The sequence below is a fragment of the Aegilops tauschii genome, chromosome 3 (assembly GCF_002575655.3).
Source record: "Aegilops tauschii subsp. strangulata cultivar AL8/78 chromosome 3, Aet v6.0, whole genome shotgun sequence".
Classification (NCBI taxonomy): Eukaryota; Viridiplantae; Streptophyta; class Magnoliopsida; order Poales; family Poaceae; genus Aegilops; species Aegilops tauschii.
In genome coordinates this window covers 241,009,668-241,028,531 of record NC_053037.3, presented here as the reverse complement: position 1 = coordinate 241,028,531, position 18,864 = coordinate 241,009,668, and the positions used below count along the sequence as shown (strand labels likewise).

Genomic DNA, 18,864 nt, shown 5'->3' with positions numbered 1-18,864 from the left:
AAACAGGAGCAAAAGAAGAGTGAAAATCAGATTGTGGCAAAAGAGTTTGAGCAACACGATAAGCCTAACAAACTATCATCCAGTGTTGCCTTAGAAATTAAATTGAAAAGTGGATGTTTACTTGCCACCAAATCTGATATTGACGAACTAGATTTCAGCAAATTTGTTTGCTATGCTTTTGTGTGCAAAGAGGCATTATTTTCATTCGAGGACGTGCCTCTCTATTTTCCTCCTACTGTCACTAACATTCTGCAGGAGTTTGCTGACATCTTTCCACAATAAGGGCCACTGAGATTACCACCTATACGAGGGATTGAGTATCAGATTGACTTAATTCCCGGTGCACCATTGCCCAACCGTGCGCCTTACCGTACCAATCCATAGGAGACAAAGGAGATTATGCGTCAACTGTAGGAGCTGCTCGACAAAGGTTATATACGCGAATCTCTTAGTCCATGTGTTCTTCCTATTATACTAGTGTCGAAGTAGGATGGTACATCACTTATGCGTGTTGACTGTAGATCCATTAATAATATTATGATTCGTTGTCGTCCTCCTAATCCTAGGCTAGATGATATGCTTCATGAATTAAGTGGCTGTACCATTTTCTCCAAAGTTTATTTCCGTAGTGGATACCATCAAATTCGTATGATATTGGGAGATGAATGGAAAACAACATTTAAAACAAAGTTTGGATTATATGGGTGGTTACTCATGCCTTTTGGGTTAACTAAAGCACCTAGCACTTTTATGAGATTAATGAATGAAGTTTTATGTGCTTTCATTTGGCGATTTGGGCTAGTCTATTTGATGATACACTGATTTATTGCAGATCTTTGGTGGAACATTTGGAACATTTACGTGTTGTTTTACTGCTCTACGTGATGCATGTTTGTTTGGTGACCTTGGAAAGTACACCTTTTGCACCGACCGAGTATCTTTCCTTGGATATGTTGTTACTCCACAGGGAATTGAAGTTGATAAAGCTAAGACTGAAGCTATTGAGACTTGGCCGCATCCCAAAACGGTCACACAAGTGAGGAGTTTTCTTGGACGCGCTAGTTTCTATAGGCGTTTTGTGAGAGATTTCAACAACATTGTTGAACCTCTCAATAAGCTTACAAAGAAGGATGTGCCTTTTGTTTGGGGTACCGCACAGGAAAAAGCATTCATGGTACTAAAAGATAAGTTAACACAAGCTCCTTTACTCCAACTTCTTGATTTTAATAAGACTTTTGAGCTTGAATGTGATGCTAGTGGAATTGTATTAGGAGGTGTGTTATGACAAGATGGTAAACCTATTGCATACTTTTGTATAAAATTGAGTGGGCCTTGTTTAAATTAGTCTACTTTGATAAGGAATTATATGCTCATGTTCGGACTTTGGAAACATGGAAAGATTATTTATGGCCCAAAGAATTTGTTATACATTCTGATCAATAAATTTTGAAGCATATTAAAAGTCAAGCAAAACTGAACCGTAGACATGCTAAATGGGTTGAATTCATTGAGACTTTCCGTTATGTGATTAAACACAAGAAGGGTAAAGAAAATGTTATTGTTGATGCATTATCTCATCGTTATACCATGCTTTCACAACTTTACTTTAAATTATTTGGTTTGGAGACCACCAAAGATCAGTATGTGCATGATGCTGAATTTAACGATGTAATGCAGAATTGTAAAGAAGGAAGAACATGGAACAAGTTCGTCATTGATGACGGATTCGTGTTCCATGCTAACAAGCTATGCATTCCAGCTAGCTCTGTTCGTCTTTTTTTGTTGCGAGAGGCACATGGAGGAGGTTTAATGGGACACTTTGGCGTGTGGAAGACGGAAGACGTACTTGTGACACATTTTTTGGGCCAAAGATGAGATGGGATGTTGAGCGTTTTGTTGCTTGTTTCACTACATGTCAAAAAGCTAAGTCACAACTCAATCCTTATGGTTTATATATGCCTTTACCTGTACCTAATGTTCCTGTCATGGTATTCTCACAGCAGATGCCATTGGATGGCTAAGAGAGGTGAGAGCAAGGCTATGGTGAGATCTGGGACAGGATTCGGCAACTGCACATGGTGATTTATCCAGGTTCAGGGCCCTCGCATGGAGGTATCACCCTACTCCTGCATGTCTGATGTATATGAGGTGTCTATGGTGGTACGTGGTTACTCCTAGAGCATTTGGAGGAGGAAGGAAGAGGCTCTGAGCTCTCCTCTTCTCCTGGAGTGTGCGTGCGTGTGTGAGTGAGAACGACAGGGAGTGATAGTGAATTGGTTGGATGAGTCCCTCCCTCGTGCACCTTATAAAGTGTTGCCCGGGGGCAAAAGGTGGCCCACATGGATGAGTCCCTCCCTTGTTGCGATTGACTTCCCGTAGCAGGACAGCTAGAGCAGTCGGACAGCAAGCCAGCTGGAATAGCTGGATGGATTGCAGTCGGGTGATGAGCAGCCAGACATGGAGCCAGCAAGAGTAGCCAGATGGTGAGCGGTCAGACGGGGTGCTAGCTGGAGCAGCCGCACAGGGAGTAGCGGGACGGGGAGCCAGCTAGAGCAGCCGGATGGTGAGTAGCCGGATGTGGAGCCAGCTAGAGTAGCCGGACAGTGAGCAGCCGGATAGGGAGCCAGCTGGAGCAGCCGGACCGAGGGCATTGGCCGCCCGATGTTTTTAAATGTTGTCTTGTCTCCTTGAGCCTACCTGGGGGTCCTCCCTCGTCAGTAGTCTCCGAGCCTCCGGGCGACTCAAAGAGTCGGGTGGAGGGTCTACGTTGTTTCTGTTGCAGACGGTGACGTCTAGGATCTCGGTGGCAGCCGTCCGCAGGCCTACAGCCAGCACGGCCTCTTTCAAGTGAGGCGCATCAGCGCACCCACTAGGTGTAGCCTCCGAGCCTTCGGGCGACTCGAAGAGTCGGGTGGAGGGTCTACACTGTTGTTGGAGCAGACGACGGCGTTTGTTTTCCCAATGGGGCACGCCGGTGCACCCACCGGGTGTAGCCTACGGGCGAGAAAAACCAAAGCAAGGTCAAGAAGTAGCAGGAAGAATTTATGGTGCCATTGTCGGGGAGGTTCTACATCAAGCCTACCAAGTACCTATCATAAACTCTCATCTCTTGCATTACATTATTCGCCATTTGCCTATCATTTTCCTCTCCCCAACTTCTAAAACGTTTCCAGAGAAACACAAAAATATTTGCCTTTTCATTTGCCTTCTTTTCGTTCGTCTTTTCGTTTGCTTCTTTACTTGCTTCAAACCTATCATCATGATTGACTTTGGTATGGTAGAAACAGATGATGGGAGAACTCCTAAAATTGGATGTTCTACTAATCTGGATGCTAAAACTTTCATTATGGGACAAGGGAATGTCATAGGAAAAAAGGACATCCAAGAGTTCTTTAATTGCGCTGGAACTTTGACTTGTGATGATGCTCCTATACTTAAAAGGACTAAAACTTATGCTGAAGCTATTTCTGCACTTGTTCTTCAACTTGAGAAAAGATTTATCCGTACTCATCCTACCTTGCAAAGACTGTTTTATGAGTTTCCCTTTATAAAGGATCTTAGATCTAAGAAGATAGCTACCCTTGTCCTTGTGAATGAATTTGACTACACAGTACGAGAAGCTAGGGAGATCTTTTATTTTTATGGTATGAACTGCGAAAAACCAGTGACAGATGAGATCCTTTACAATAGTGATTATTTGTTAAGACATTTCTTTGGCAATGATCGCATCTTTGATGAGAACCTTAAAAAGCAAGTTCTCGTTTTAGATATGATTCAACAAGTTTTCAATGATGTTAATCAACGATTTTCTTGGATCGTAGCCGGTAAACAAAGGGGATATGTAGAGGGACAACTTGATAATGCTAAAATTTCTATGGATGATGTGTTCCATGTTGTATTTGAAAAACCTCCAGACAAAAACACATCTATGGGAAATAAGACCAAAGATGACAATACCTAGATCTATGCAATATGCCTAGCTAGAGCATTGTGCCATGTGAGGAAATGATGATGGAGGCTATGATTCCCTCACATGTTGGGATGAGACTCCAGACTTAAAATTTTAAAAAGGCTAAAGAGCCCAAAATAAAAAAGAAAAAATGAGAGAAAAAGACAGAAGGGACAATGTTACTATCCTTTTCCACACATGTGCTTCGAAGTAGCACCATGGTCTTCATGATAGAGAGTCTCCTATTTTGTCACTTTCATATATTACTAGTGGGAATTTTTCATTATAGAACTTGGCTTGTATATTCCAATGATGGGCTTCCTCAAAATGCCCTAGGTCTTCATCAGCAAGCGAGTTGGATGCACACCCACTTAGTTCTCTATTGAGCTTTCATACACTAATAGCTATAGTGCATCCGTTGCATGGCAATCCCTACTCCTTGCTTTGACATCAATTGATGGGCATCTCCATAGTCCATTGATTAGCCTCGTCAATGTGAAACTTTCTCGTTTTTTATCTTCTCCACACAACCTCCGCCATCATATTCTATTCCACCCATAGTGCCCATGGCTCACGCTCATGTATTGCATGAAAATTGAAAAAGTTTGAGAACGTCACAAGTATGAAATAGTTGCTTGGCTTGTCATCGGGGTTGTGCATGATAAATACTTTGTGTGATGAAGATAGAGCGTGACAAGATTATATGATTTTGTAGGGATAACTTTCTTTAGCCATGATATTTTGAGGAGACATGATTGCTTTATTAGTATGCTTGAAGTATTATTGTTTTTATGTCAATATTAAACTTTTGTTTTGAATCTTATGGATCTGAATATTCATGCCAAACAAAGGAATATTACATTGATAAACATGCTAGGTAGCATTCCACATAAAAAATCTGTTTTTCTCATTTACCAACTAGAGGACGACCAGGAATTAAGGTTGGGGATGCTTGATATGTCTCCAACGTATCTATAATTTTTTATTGTTCCATGCTATTATATTATCCATCTTGGATGTTTTATATGCATTATTATGCTATTTTATATCATTTCGGGGACTAACCTATTAACCTAGAGCCCAGTGCTAGTTGTTGTTTTTCCTTGTTTTTCTCCTTTACAGAAAATCAATACCAAATGGAACGAAACTTTTTGACGATTTTTCTTGGACAAGAAGACACCCACAAAGCTTCGGGAGGAAGCCAGAGGAGCCACGAGGTGGCCACAAGCCAGGAAGCCGCGCCCTAGGGGGCGCGCCACCAGGGCTTGTGGGCCCCCTGGAGCACCTCCAACGCTAATCTCAGCTCTATAAATTCCCAAATATTCCTTGTATACTAGAGGGAACACCAAAACTACTTTTCCGCTGCTGCAAGTTTGTGTCCTCGTGAGATCCCATCTGGAGACCTGTTCTGGTACTCTACCGAAGGGGGATTCGATCATGGAGGACAACTACATCAACCTTGTTGTCCTAGCAATGATGTGTGACTAGTTTACCACAGACCTACAGGTTCATAACTAGCAGCTAGATGTCTTCTTCTCTCTCTTTGATCTTCAATACAATGTTCTCCTCGATGTTCTTGGAGATCTATTCGATGTAATCATCTCTTGTGCTGTGTTTATTGAGATATGATGAATTGTGGTTTAGGATTAGATTATCTATGTATATTATTTGAGTCCTCTCTGAACTCTTTTATGCATGCATAAGATAGCTTTGTATTTCTCTCTACTCTATTGATTTAGTTTGGCCAACTAGATTGATTTTTCTTGCAATGGGAGAGGTGCTTTCTAATGGGTTCAATCTTGTGGTGCTTATTCCGAGTGACAGGAAGGGACTTGACACATATTTGTATTGTTGCCATTAAGGATAAAAAGATGGGGTTTATACCATATTGATTGGATTTATCCCTCTACATCATGTCATCTTGCTTAAGGTGTTACTCCGTTCTTGTTAACTTAATACACTAGATGCATGCTAGATAGTGGTCGATGTGTGGAGTAGTAGTAGTAGATGCAGACATGAGTCGGTCTACTTGTCACGGACGTGATGCCTAAATTTATTATCATTGCCTTAGATATCGTCATAACTTTGCGCTTTTCTATCAATTGCTCCATAGTAATTTGTTTACCCACCGTATGCGTTCTTTCAAGAGAGAAGCCTCTAGTGAAAACTATGGCCCTAAGGTCTATTTTTATCATATTATTTCCAGATATATAAAATCAAAAACATAAAAATACCTTGCTGCAATTTATTTACCTTTACTTTATTTTGCACTTTTATTTATCTTTTATACGTATCTCTATTAGATCTCATCCTTGCAAGTAACCGTTAAGGGAATGGCAACCCCTTTATCGCGTTGGGTGCAAGTATTTGTTTGTTTGCGTAGATGCTATCATTGGAGACTTGCGTGTACCTCCTACTGGATTGATCCCTTGGTTCTTAACTAGGGTAAATACTTATCTCTACTTTGCTGCATCACCGTTTCCTCTTCAAGGGAAAAACCAACGCAAGCATAAGAAATAGCAGTTTCGTCCGAGCCCGCTTCAGTCATTTTCATGCCCCTTCCGCCCTTTGGCTTTTTCTCTCGCTAGCCGGATAGCCAGGAGCCGGTTTGTCATTGAGACAATGAGTGGGCCGCAGAGTGGAGCGTACTGTACTCGGACTCCGGGGAGCGGATTCGAACAAGCAGATATTGACAAAGGAAACGACCGGGTCGCCCAAGCTGTTTGCTCTCGCTAGTCCGACAGCCGGGGTGCGGTCTGTAGCTGAGACGAAAATTGGGCGTGAGATATCGTACACGCTACAAAGCCATCTGGGGAACGTTTCGAGCCAACTGGCCAACCCTGGACTGAGACTACCTGGCACTGGGTTGAACAACAAAGTAAGTGGAGAAATGCAGCGACAGACCCCGAGGGTCACTTGGGGTTATCCGTTTTTTGTGCACGGTGCAAAGATATGCGGACGGGAGCTCATATTGTTTTTGTGCATACGAGGCGGAGGCACCTTCTGGCAGGGGCCCCGAGCCTCTGGGAAGTCGAGGGGCACCGCGGCCGGCCTGGCTCAACCGGTCAAACAATAGAGCGGGAGGTAGCCAAGCCGGCCTGGCCTAGCTAGCCAGGCGTCGAAGCGAGCAAACATGTCAGCCGGCCAGGCGGGTACGCAGGCAGGCAGGCCCGACTAGTCTTTTTTTGGGCATCCGACCCACTGTTTTCCCAACCGGTATATCTTTCTTTTTTCCCCGCTTGCGCAGCCTGTCGCCTCCTGAGAGAATTCCTTATTTGGCCCTTTCTTAAATTTTGCTTCCTTATATGGCCCAAAAAAGTGTGTTCTTCCCTATTTTACACCAAATGTTTAATTTGTTCCCTATGTGACACTTCTTCCTAGTTTGAGAACTAACGGTGTTAAGTTTGACATGCAAAGACCATTCTACCCCTGATAATATACTAGGCTGAGAAAGGAGCATTCATTTGTTCCCTAAACCGGTTTTATTAGAGGCAAAAGAAAGAGAAGGAGAGAGCTAAACTTATTCTTCGAGGATGGAGAGCTCTGGAGAAGGCCCTGGCGACGTGCTCCCGCCCGTGGCGTGCGCCTCCCCGCCCGTCCCCGCCCTCGGCTGCGCCGTGCCGGAGTCTCCGCCGCCCCCGCCGTTGCTGACGCCGTCCTGGCCGGAGCCGGCCCCGGCCGCCCCTGCCGCCCTCACTCGGCTCCGCTAGGCTGACCTAGCCGACGAGGAGGTTGCGTCCCCTCCACTTCGTCTCCGTCCCTCCCTTACCCGGTCATTGTGCTGCGCCGCCCGAAGTGGCTGGTGGCTCAGCCCCCCACGCGCGGGGTTCTGCCACCGGCTCGCGGTGGCCACCGCCGACGACACCGCGACTGAGCTCTGCTCGGTCCGCCAGGGTGCAAGGTGCCCCCTTGTGGAGAGCAGACGGGCGTCGGTGCCGTAAGCGATCCTGGGGGTGGTTGGTCGCTCCGACCTGGGCCGGGCGCAAGCATCGTGGGGCCGCCCGATGGCCGGCACCTGCCCCGCGCCGACCCTGCTCCCACTGGCCGCTAGCCGCATGGCCACCTTCTCGGCTCCCGTTGCCCGGGCGTCCCCGTTCCGCCTGTTCATTGCATCCTTCAGCTCCTCCTCCCTATGATTCCAGGATCTCCAGTCTCTCCGGCGATCCTGGCTTGCTCTCTCCGGCAGCCTGGTGCCAGCGGCGGCGGCGGCGGCTCCCGCCTGTCGTGGGGAAGCCCTACGGGTCGGTGCCCCACCCCGCGCCCTGGATCGCTCCTTCCGGGGCCGTGATCTGCTGGGTCGCTGCCCGGCCGGGGTAGCTATGGCGCTTGATGGGCCCGGCCCATCTGGCCTGGATCGGCCTTGGGTGACTAGGCCTCTTCCATGCCCTAGGCCAACCACAACCGTCCCCAGTATTTGGCTGCCCCATGGTCTCCCCAACGCTCCTGTTCCCCTCCCCGCCGCCACACCCTGTTCCTCCAGCTCCCCCGTCCCCCTCCTGACCCACCACTCCCTCCTCCCGCTCGGCCGCTCGACGTGGCGGCTCCTCCCCCACCTCCCTCATGGTAGCCGGCCATGACGCGCGAGTGGGATGACGACGAGGCTTGGTGCAAACGGCGCTTCGACGATTGCCGCGACCTCCCCCGCCCCTCCCCGGATGCTCTTCGCCGCGAGGAAGAGCTTCGGCGCGAGCTCCACGAGCTCGGGGATGGCCGGCGGTCGATGGGCCGCTTCGACCGTAGGGGCCGGTCCCGCTCCCCACGGACTGCCTCCGGGGAATGGCGCTCCCGGCGTCGCTCGCCCTCCCTCGGGCCTCGCCGCGGCCGGAGCCCCTCCCCCTCCCGCGTGAACCGTCCTCTGTCTCCAGGCGCCCAAGCCCCGCCGCCCTCCGATTTGACCTGGAAGTACATCCCTCCGCACGAGGCTGCTCCATCGGCACCGGCCTCCTCTGCCGCCCGCGGCCCGTCCGGCGGACGCCAAGGGGCTGCCAAGAAGAAGAAGCGCCGCGACCAATGCAGGGGCAACCAGGCCGCTCCACCCTCGCTTGCCCCGGGCTCCGCGTTCGCCCCAGGTCCTGTTTCCAGCCTCCCCCGACCATGTGCTTCAATTGCGGGGTGGCGGGTCACTCGCAAGTCAACTGCATCAACCCCCAGTGCAGCTACATCTGCAAGGATCCGGGCCACCCCGCCCTTCTGTGTCCGGATCGTCCGATGACTTCTGAGCTCATGATGTACGGCCACGACATCGAGGGGCTTGGATTCTTCCACCTCGAGGTCCCCGACATGCCTCCACCTACTCCCTCATTGCAGGCGATTGTTAAAGTGGTTGATGGAGTAGCCTCCACAGAGATGATTGAGGCCAAGCTCAACCACCTCTACCGCCGCCAGTGGGACTGGGTGGTAACGCCTACTGCGGGCAACATCTTCACCATGATCTTCCCCGAGGCCATCAGCTATGGCTACGCCACCCGTAGTGGTCAGATCACCCTCGACCTCAACCAGCTCGTCGTCGACATCTCTGAGCTGATCCTCGACTCGAAGGCGGTGGCCGTCGATGTCGCTTGAAGCTAAGTCGGTATTTCACCAAAGAGGAAGGGATGATGCAGCATAGCGGCGGTAGGTACTTCCCTCAGATATGAAACCAAGGTTATCGAACCAGTAGGAGAACCAAGCAACACAGCATAAATAGCCCCTGCACACAAATAACAACACCTCGCAACCGGACGTGTTAAAGGGGTTGTCAATCCCTTTCGGCGTACGGCGACAGAAATTGCATGATGACGGGAGAAAATTGTAATAGATTTAATAAATAGATCGCAAACAAAATAATGTGCAGCAAGATATTTTTGTATTTTGGTTTAATAGATCTGAATAAAAAGAGCGGATAAAATAGATCAGAAAGCAAATATCTAAGAAATAAGACCCAGGGGCTGTAGGTTTCACTAGTGGCTTCTCTTGAGAAAATAACAAACGGTGGGTAAACAAATTACTGCTGGGCAATTGATAGAAGTTCAAATAATTATGACAATATCCAGGCAATGATCATTACATAAGCATCACGTCCATGATTAGTAGACCGAGTCCTGCATGCATGTACTACTATTTCTCCACACATCGACCGCTATCCAGCACGCATCTAGTGTATTGAGTTCATGGAAAAATGGAGTAATGCAATAAGAACGATGACATGATGTAGACAAGATCTGTTATCTATTGCGGTAGATAGGGATCCCGTCTTTTTATCCTTAGTGGCAATGATACATACATGTCGGTTCCCTTTCTGTCACTGGGATCAAGAACCGTAAGATCGAACCAACTACCGGGCACCTCTTCCCATTGCAAGATAAATAGATCAAGTTGGCCACACAAAACCAAAATATCGGAGAAGAAATACGAGGCTATAAGAGATCATGCATACAAGAGATCAAAGAAACTCAAATAACTTTCATGGATATAAAAAGATATAACTGATCATAAACTCGAAGTTCAAAAGATCCCAACAAACACACCGCAAAAGAGTTACATCATCTGGATCTCCAAGAGACCATTGTATTGAGAATTCAGCGAGGGAGAGGAAGCCATCTAGCTACTAACGACGGACCTGAAGGTCTACAAAGAACTACTCACGCATCATCGGAGAGGCACCAATGGAAGTGGTGAACCCCTCCGTGATGGTGTCTAGATTGGATCTGGTGGTTCTGAACTCTGCTGCGGCTGGATGAATATTTCATCGACTCCCCTAGGGTTATGGTATTTTTGGGGTATTTACAGAGCAAAGAGGCGGTCCGGGGGGGGCACCGGAGGTGGGCCCAACCCACGAGGGCGCGCCAGGGCCTCCCGGCGCCCTGGTGGGTTGTCCCCTCCTCGGGACTCCCCCCAGGTGCAACCAGGGCCCATCTTCCTTCTTATGGCCCATAAAAAATCATCGTGAAGTTTCGTGGCATTTGGACTCCGTTTGATATTGATTTCCTGCGATGTAAAAACATGGAAAAAACAGTAACTGGCACTTGGCACTATTCAATAGGTTAGTACCAAAAATGATATAAAATGACTATAAAATGATTGTAAAACATCCAAGATTTATAATAAAACAGCATGTAACAATCAAAAATTATAGATACGTTGGAGACGTATTAGCATCCCCAAGCTTAACTCCTACTCGTCCTCTAGTAGGTAAGTGATAAAAACAGAATTTTTGATGTGGAGTGATGTTCATCAAGTCATATCATATGCTTTTCTTTATAGCATGGACATTTAGACTTCTATGTGCTTCAAAGCAATAGTCTAGTTTTGACATAACAATTTAGATACTCAAGCATATCAACAAGCAACCATGTCTTTCAAAATATCAATGCTAAAACAATTTATCCCTAGCCCATCATGCTCAAACATTGATCCATTCATGAAACACACTCAAATATTAACTATACCCAATACTTAAGTATGATCATATTGCCTCCTAGTTGGTGCTTTTGTAAGAGAAGATGGAGACTCAAATTCAAAAATAAAAATTGCATAAAGTAAAAGAAAGGCCCTTCGCGGAGGGAAGTAGGGATTTGTAGAGGTGCGAGAGCTCAAAGCGGAAAATTAGAGATAAAAATATTTTGGGAGGTGTATCCATCCCACCAACGAAAACGACGTAGATCTACGAATACTTTTCATGCTAGATATGCCATAGGCGGTTCCCAAACAGAAAATAAAGTTTATTCCTTTTTCCACCATTCTTTCACTTTCCATGGCTAGCTGTATCCACGGGTGCCTTCCATACCAACACTTTCCAAGGAATTTATTATTTGACAACATAAAGTAAATTCATTTTTGCATTTTGGGACTGGGCATCCCTAAAACCTTTGCCTTACTCTCGTGCAATGACAAGTGAATAAACACTCATCTTGAGAATAACACATCCAGCCTGGAAAATATTAGCCACCCGTTACCGTTCCGCGAGTGAAACAAACACACAAAAGAGAAGTTTATTTTGAAAATTAGAGATGGCACATGCAAATTTGCTTAGAACGGCAAAACAATACCGCATATAGGTAGACATAGTGGACTCATGTGGCAAAACTGGTTTAAAGGATTTTGGATGCACAAGTAGAGATCATACTTAGTGCGAAATGAAGGCTAGCAAAAAGATTGAGAAGCTACCAACCAAGAAACGAATAATCTCATAAGCAAGCATTAAGCATAATTAACACCGAATAATGCACCACAAGTACGATATAATTTTCATTGCATGATTATTGACTTTCGTGCATGCATAGGGAATCACAAACCTTAAGACCAATATTCTTACTAGAGCACAATTACTCATCAACATAACTCACATATCACATCATCATATCTCAAAACTATTACTAAGAATCAAGTTTATTTTGTCCAATGATCTTCATGACACTCTTTCACTTTATCCTTCTTGGATATCTATCACTTTGGGACTAACTTTCATGTGTTGCTTTTCATAAGCTCAAACAAATATTAGTGAAGATCATGAGCATAACAAATTTTATTTCTATCAAAATAATTTAAGTGGAGCAAGAGAGAATTTCTTTGAAATTTTACTAACTCTCAAATAAATCTAAGTGAAGCAAGAGAGTATTTCTTCAAAAATACTAAGCACACCGTGCTAAAAATGCTGTAAGTGAAGCACTAGAGCAAGTCCTAGCTCATAAAAGATTTAAGTGAAGCATAGAGAGCAATTCTAACAAGTCATGATATAATTTTGGCTCTCTCAAATAGGTGTGTCCAGCAAGGATTGACGACTTAAAACACAAAATAAAACAAGCAAAGAATCATATCATACAAGACGCTCAAAGCAAAACACATATGATGTGACGAGTAAAAATATAGCCTCGAGTAAAATACCGATAGTTGTTGGAAGAAAGAGGGGATGCCACTCGGGGGCATCCCCAAGCTTAGTTGGTTTCTCATTCTTGGATAATAGATTGGCATGCCGGGGCATCCCCAAGCTTAGGCTCTTGCATCCTTCCTTCATGCATCGTAAGATAACCCAAAACTTGAAAACTTCAATCACACAAAACTCAACAAAACTTTCGTGATATCCGTTAGTATAACAAAGCAAACTACTATTATAAGTGCTGTATCAAACCAATTCATATTTTGTTTTTATATTATATCTACTGTATTCCAACTTTTCTATGGCAAAAACTCATCAAAGAAAACCATAGTGCCATCAAAATAAGCACACAACACAAAGAAAACCGAATCTGTCAAAACAGAACAGTCTATAGTAATCTGACTTTGGAGAATACTTATGTAACTAAAAATATTCTACCAAAATAGGAAGACCTGGGTAATTTGTATATTAATCTTCTGAAAAAAGAATCAGGGAAAAATCTTTTCTGATAAAAAATGAGAATTGTTTTCGTGAGCGCAAAGTTTATATCTTTTTCAGCAAGATCAAACAACTATCACCCAAGAAGATCCTATAGGCTTTACTTGGCACAAACACTAATTAAAACATAAAAAACAAAATCATACCAGTAGCATAATTGCGCAAAAACACAAGAATAGAAAGCAAAAAGCAAAAATAAATTTTATTCATTGGGTTGTCTCCCAACAAGCGCTATAATTTTACGCCCTTAGCTAGGCATAAAATTTCAGGGATGCTCACATGAAAGATAGTAATTGAAACACGAAGAGAGCATCATGTAGCATGTGAAAAACACATTTAAGTCTAACATACTTCCTATGCATAGGCATTTTATAGGAGAACAAATTATCAAGACAAGAAAAACCTAGAATATGCAAGGAAGGAGAAAGAAACAATAGCAATCTCAACATGAAGAGAGGTAATTTAGTAACATGAAAATTTCTAAAACCATATTTTCCTATCTCATAATAATTACATGTAGGATCATATTCAAATTCAACAATATAACTATCACATAGCATATTCTCTACATGATCCTCATGCATGCAAAGTTGACATTCTTCCAAAATAGTGGGATTATCATCAAATAAAGTCATGACCTCTCCGAACCCACTTTTAATAAAAATTTAATAAGATTGAGCACTCTCCAAATATGTGGGATTATTTTTAGCTAAAGTTGACACTCTTCCAAACCCAATTTTAATATTTTCACAATCATATCCATCATGAGGTTCAAATAAATTTTCAAGATCATAAGAATCATTATCATCCCAATAATGATCATTGCAATAAGTAGTGGACATAACACAATAAGCATCCCTAAGCTTGGGGTTTGGCATATCACTAGCACAATTGAAATTAATAGAATTTATAATAACATCATTGCTATCATGCTTTTCATTCAAGGATCTATCAAGGATAACTTTATAAATGTCTTCGTTTAACACTTCATCATAGTTTTCAGATTCATAGATCTCAAGCAAAACTTCATAAAGATAATCTAGTGAACTCAATTCTCTAGCAATTGGTTCATCATAATTGGATCTTTTGTAAATATTAGCAAGTGGATTAGGATCCATAACAACTGATTTTTGGCAAGCGAAGATGCAAGCTAATAAAAGACACATGGTAACACAAGCAAGGATAGCAAACAAGAGATCTGACAAGAAAAAGGCGAATGAAAAAGAGGGCGAATAAAATGGCAAGTTTTTGTGATGTGGGGGAGAGGAAAATGAGAGGCAAATGGCAAATAATGTAAATTGTGAGGGGATGAGATTTGTGATTAGGAACCTGCTATATGTTGAAGATCCTCCCCGGCAACGGCGCCAGAAATGGCACGGAGCCGGGAGACTATCTTGACTTGATCCTTCCCGGCAACGGCGCCAGAAATTCCTTTTCATGTCACTTGAAGCTACGTTGGTATTTCCCCAAAGAGGAAGGGATGATGCAGCACAGCGGCGGTAGGAATTTCCATCAGATATGAAACCAAGGTTATCGAACCAGTAGGAGAACCAAGCAACGCAATGTAAACAGACCCTGCACACAAGTAACAACACCTCGCAATCTGACGTGTTAAAGGGGTTGTCAATCCCTTTCGGCATACGATGCCAGAAATTGCGTGATGACGGGAGAAAATTGTAATAGATTAAATAAATATATTGCAAATAAAATAAAGTGCAACAAGATATTTTTGTATTTTTGGTTTAACAGATCTGAATAAAAAGAGTGGATAAAATAGATCGCAAAGAAAATATATGAGAAAGAAGACCTGGGGGCCGTAGGTTTCACTAGTGGTTTCTCTCGAGAAAATAGCAAACGGTGGGAAACAAATTACTGTTGGGAAATTGATAGAACTTCAAATAATTATGATGATATCCAGGCAATGATCATTACATAGGCATCACGTCCAAGATTACTAGACCGACTCCTACCTGCATCTAGTACTATTACTCTACACATCGACCGCTATCCAGCATGCATCTAGTGTATTAAGTTCATGGAAACATAGAGTAATGCAATAAGAATGATGACATGATGTAGACAAGATTCGTTATCTATTGCGGCAGATAGGGATCCCGTATTTTTATCCTTAGTAGCAATGATACATATGTGTCGGTTCCCTTTCTGTCACTGGGATCAAGCACCGTAAGATCGAACCCACTACGGGGCACCTCTTCCCATTGCAAGATAAATAGATCAAGTTGGCCAAACAAGACCCAAATATCGGAGAAGAAATACGAGGCTATAAGAGATCATGCATATAAGAGATCAAAGAAACTCAAATAACATTCATGGATATAAATATATAACTGATCATAAACTCGAAGTTCATCAGATCCCAACAAACACATCGCAAAAGATTTACATCATATGGATCTCCAAGAGACCATTGTATTGAGAATTCGGCGAGGGAGAGGAAGCCATCTAGCTACTAACTACGGACCCGAAGGTCTACAAAGAACTACTCACGCATCATCGGAGAGGCACCAATGGAAGTGGTGAACCCCTCCGTGATGGTATCTTGATTGGATCTGGTTGTTCTGGACTCTGCGGCGGCTGGATGAATATTTCATCGACTCCCCAAGGGTTCTGGTATTTTTGGGGTATTTATAGAGCAAAGAGGCGATCCAGGGGGTACCCAAGGTGGGCACAACCCACTAGGGCGCGCCAGAACCTCCTGGCGCACCCTGGTGGGTTGTCCCCTCCTCGGGACTCCCCCAGCTGCAACCAGGGCCCATCTTCTTTCTTATGGCCCATAAAAAATCATCGTGAAGTTTCGTGGCATTTGGACTCCTTTGATATTGATTCCTGCGATGTAAAAAAAGATGGAAAAAACAGCAACTGGCACTTGGCACTATGCCAATAGGTTAGTACCAAAACAGATATAAATTGACTCTAAAATGATTGTAAAACATCCAATATTGATAATAAAACAGCATGGAACAATAAAAAATTATAGATACGTTGGAGACATATCAGCAGTCGTGGACACTGCTTGGATCCTCGTGGCCGGACTCCCAAACATCGCTCGGTCTGAGTCTGTCATCCGCCAGATGTCCCGGATCTTGGGCAAGGTGGTGGTAGTCGACGAGCTTTCTATACGGAAAGAGGAGGAGGTCCGGGTCAAAGTCAAGTGCCTGTACTCCTCCAAGCTCTGCGCCACCGTCCGGGTGTTCTTCAACGACCAGGGTTTCGACCTCCGGATCTCCCTAGAGCCCCCAACCAAGTGGGCCGTCCCTGCTTCTCCGATGGTGGTCCGCCCGATATCGTCCCGGTGGCTAACGGGGATTACCACGGTTGCCACCACCCCCGCTCTCACCGTTCTGAGGGGGATGGGGGCTCCGACGACTCGCGCTCCCACTCTAGTGTCGGCATGGTCGTCCTCCCGCTTCCTCGGCGTGCTCCGCCACCGACCTCTCCACGATCGTGTCGGGCCAGGGAGTTGAGCTGCTCCCCCCTTGTCCCCGCCAGGACCCAGCATGGGCGGCTCCCCTCCGGCCTCCCTCCCCGACGTGCCGCTCGGGTCTCCCGTGCCCCTGCCGCTGTGCGCGCTCCTCTCTCCGCGGGGCCTGCAGACACCCTTCCACCTACGGCATCGGACCCGCCTCCGTCTCCGCTACTGGTGGTGACCGTGACGCCCCTGCTTTCGACACGGCGCTGCCTTCTCCGACCCCGACTCCTCTGCTCCTCGGCTGCTCTGGGATGGTGCTCCATCTCGCCCCCGTGACGGACCCCGACATTGAGGGGGAGACCCGGGTGACCACTCCGATGGCCTCCCAGCGTCCCCCTCCTCGGTCCATGGCCTACTCCCGCCGCAGCCGGTCCTCCTCCTCCCCGGTGACGGCCTCCCGCCGTAGCGCTCGGCTTCATGCTACCCGGCCAGACGGTAGCTCAGCTCTACCCATCCCCGAGCGGGCGGAGCTCCGGGCCCCTGCCCGGGATCTGGAGCCACGTACCCCCGCCGTTACCCCCTCTATTGCTACTTGCTCATTTTCTGCTCTCGAGTCGGTTCCGTTGGACCACCTTGCGAAGGTTGCGACAGATTCCACGATCATCTTCAAGGGGGAGGCTTCTCCCCCTTAGTCCAGATCGAGGCCATCCGGGCTCGCGAGATTCTTGATGGTAGACTTGCGGAAGCCCGCGCGGCTCTACTCTCTCCTCCTGCTCCCCGGCCTCCGCTACGATAGCCACTACAGCTCAGCGCCGCATAGCCGGTGGCCGCCTTCCGTTGGAGGCGGCCGAGCTCCGTGGCCGCACCCGTTCTCGGACTACCGCCCTCCGCGCCCAAAGCGCATCTCATGTTCTGGGGTCAAGCAGCCCCCAATGGCTCCTTAATGCGTGCCCTTTACTGGAACATCCACGGTTTCAGCCATGTCGGCCGACGCCGCCAACTTCTCGAGTACATGCGAGATGAACACATTGACATAGTTGCCATCCAGGAAACAATGCGCACTGAATTCTCTCTGCCGGAGCTCGATCGGCTGAGCTCCCACCTCTTTGCCTGGCATTGGCTCCCTTATAGTGGGATTGCCATCCATTCGGGTGGCATCCTATTAGGTGTGAAGGATGCCACCTTCGAGGTGGTTAGTATGGACCGGGGCCAGTTCTTTGTCAGCATGGAACTCTATGAACGGGCCCTTAATTTCAAGTGGGAGGTGATCATCGTCTACGGCCCGGCAAACCATAGTAGGTCTGCCTCCTTTCTCGAGGAACTTCACCGGAAGGTTTCGGCCGCCACCCTTCTGGTGGTTGTCGGGGGCGATTTTAACCTCGTTCGATTCGCGGAAGACAAGAGTAATGCACATGTCAACTTTGCACGTATGCAAATGTTTAATGATTGCATTGCTGACCTTGGTCTTCGCAAGATAGATAGGATTGGTGCCAGTTTCACCTGGACCAATCGCCAGGCCTCCCCGACCTAGTCCGTTCTGGAGCGGGTCCTAGTCCCCCCGGAATGGGACCTCCCCTGCCCCCTGGCTTCCCTCCGGGCCATCACCAGGATTGGCTCCGACCACGTCCCCCTCCTCCTATCCTTCGCCGACAAGCACCCTCCGATTCCCCCTCGCTTCCGTTTTGAGACATTTTGGCTGTCCCAAACCGGCTTTGTTGAGGCCGTTGGCACCCGCTGGGTGGAGGCTCGAGCCCACCCCCACCGGCGCCCTCCGTCGGCTATTGATTCATGGCAGTTCTGTGCCAAACGAGGCCGGCAGTTCATTAAGGGGTGGGGTGCCAACCTTGGCCACGATCTCCGCGAGTGCAAGAAGGCCTTGTTGACCGCCATCTAGGCCCTTGACCTCCGGGCCGACGCAACCGGCCTCTCCCCTGATGACTGGATCTTCCGATAAGACCTAGAAGATCAACTCTCCGTCATCTACACTGATGAGGAGGCTTATTCGTGCCTTCGGGGATCCCAGAAATGGGTTCTGAAGGGAGACGCGAACACGGCCTACTTTCAGGCCATTGGGAACGGTCGCCATAGACGTAACACCATCCCTCTCCTATGGTATGGTGCGTCACTATTGCA

General features: G+C 46.5%; 1 protein-coding gene across 1 annotated transcript; it reads left to right on the top strand.

The window, feature by feature from the left end:
• The first annotated feature begins 17,743 nt into the window (after positions 1–17,743).
• LOC109776833 (uncharacterized) lies at positions 17,744–18,262 on the top strand. Its single transcript, XM_020335499.1, has one exon. The coding sequence runs from the start codon at positions 17,744–17,746 to the stop codon at positions 18,260–18,262; it is 519 nt and encodes a 172-aa protein (XP_020191088.1).
• The last annotated feature ends 602 nt before the right edge of the window (positions 18,263–18,864 follow it).

What these genes read in the sequence shown, in the direction of transcription:
- LOC109776833 (XM_020335499.1), top strand. Translation starts at nt 17,744, where the DNA reads ATGCGAGATGAACACATTGACATAGTTGCCATCCAGGAAACAATGCGC.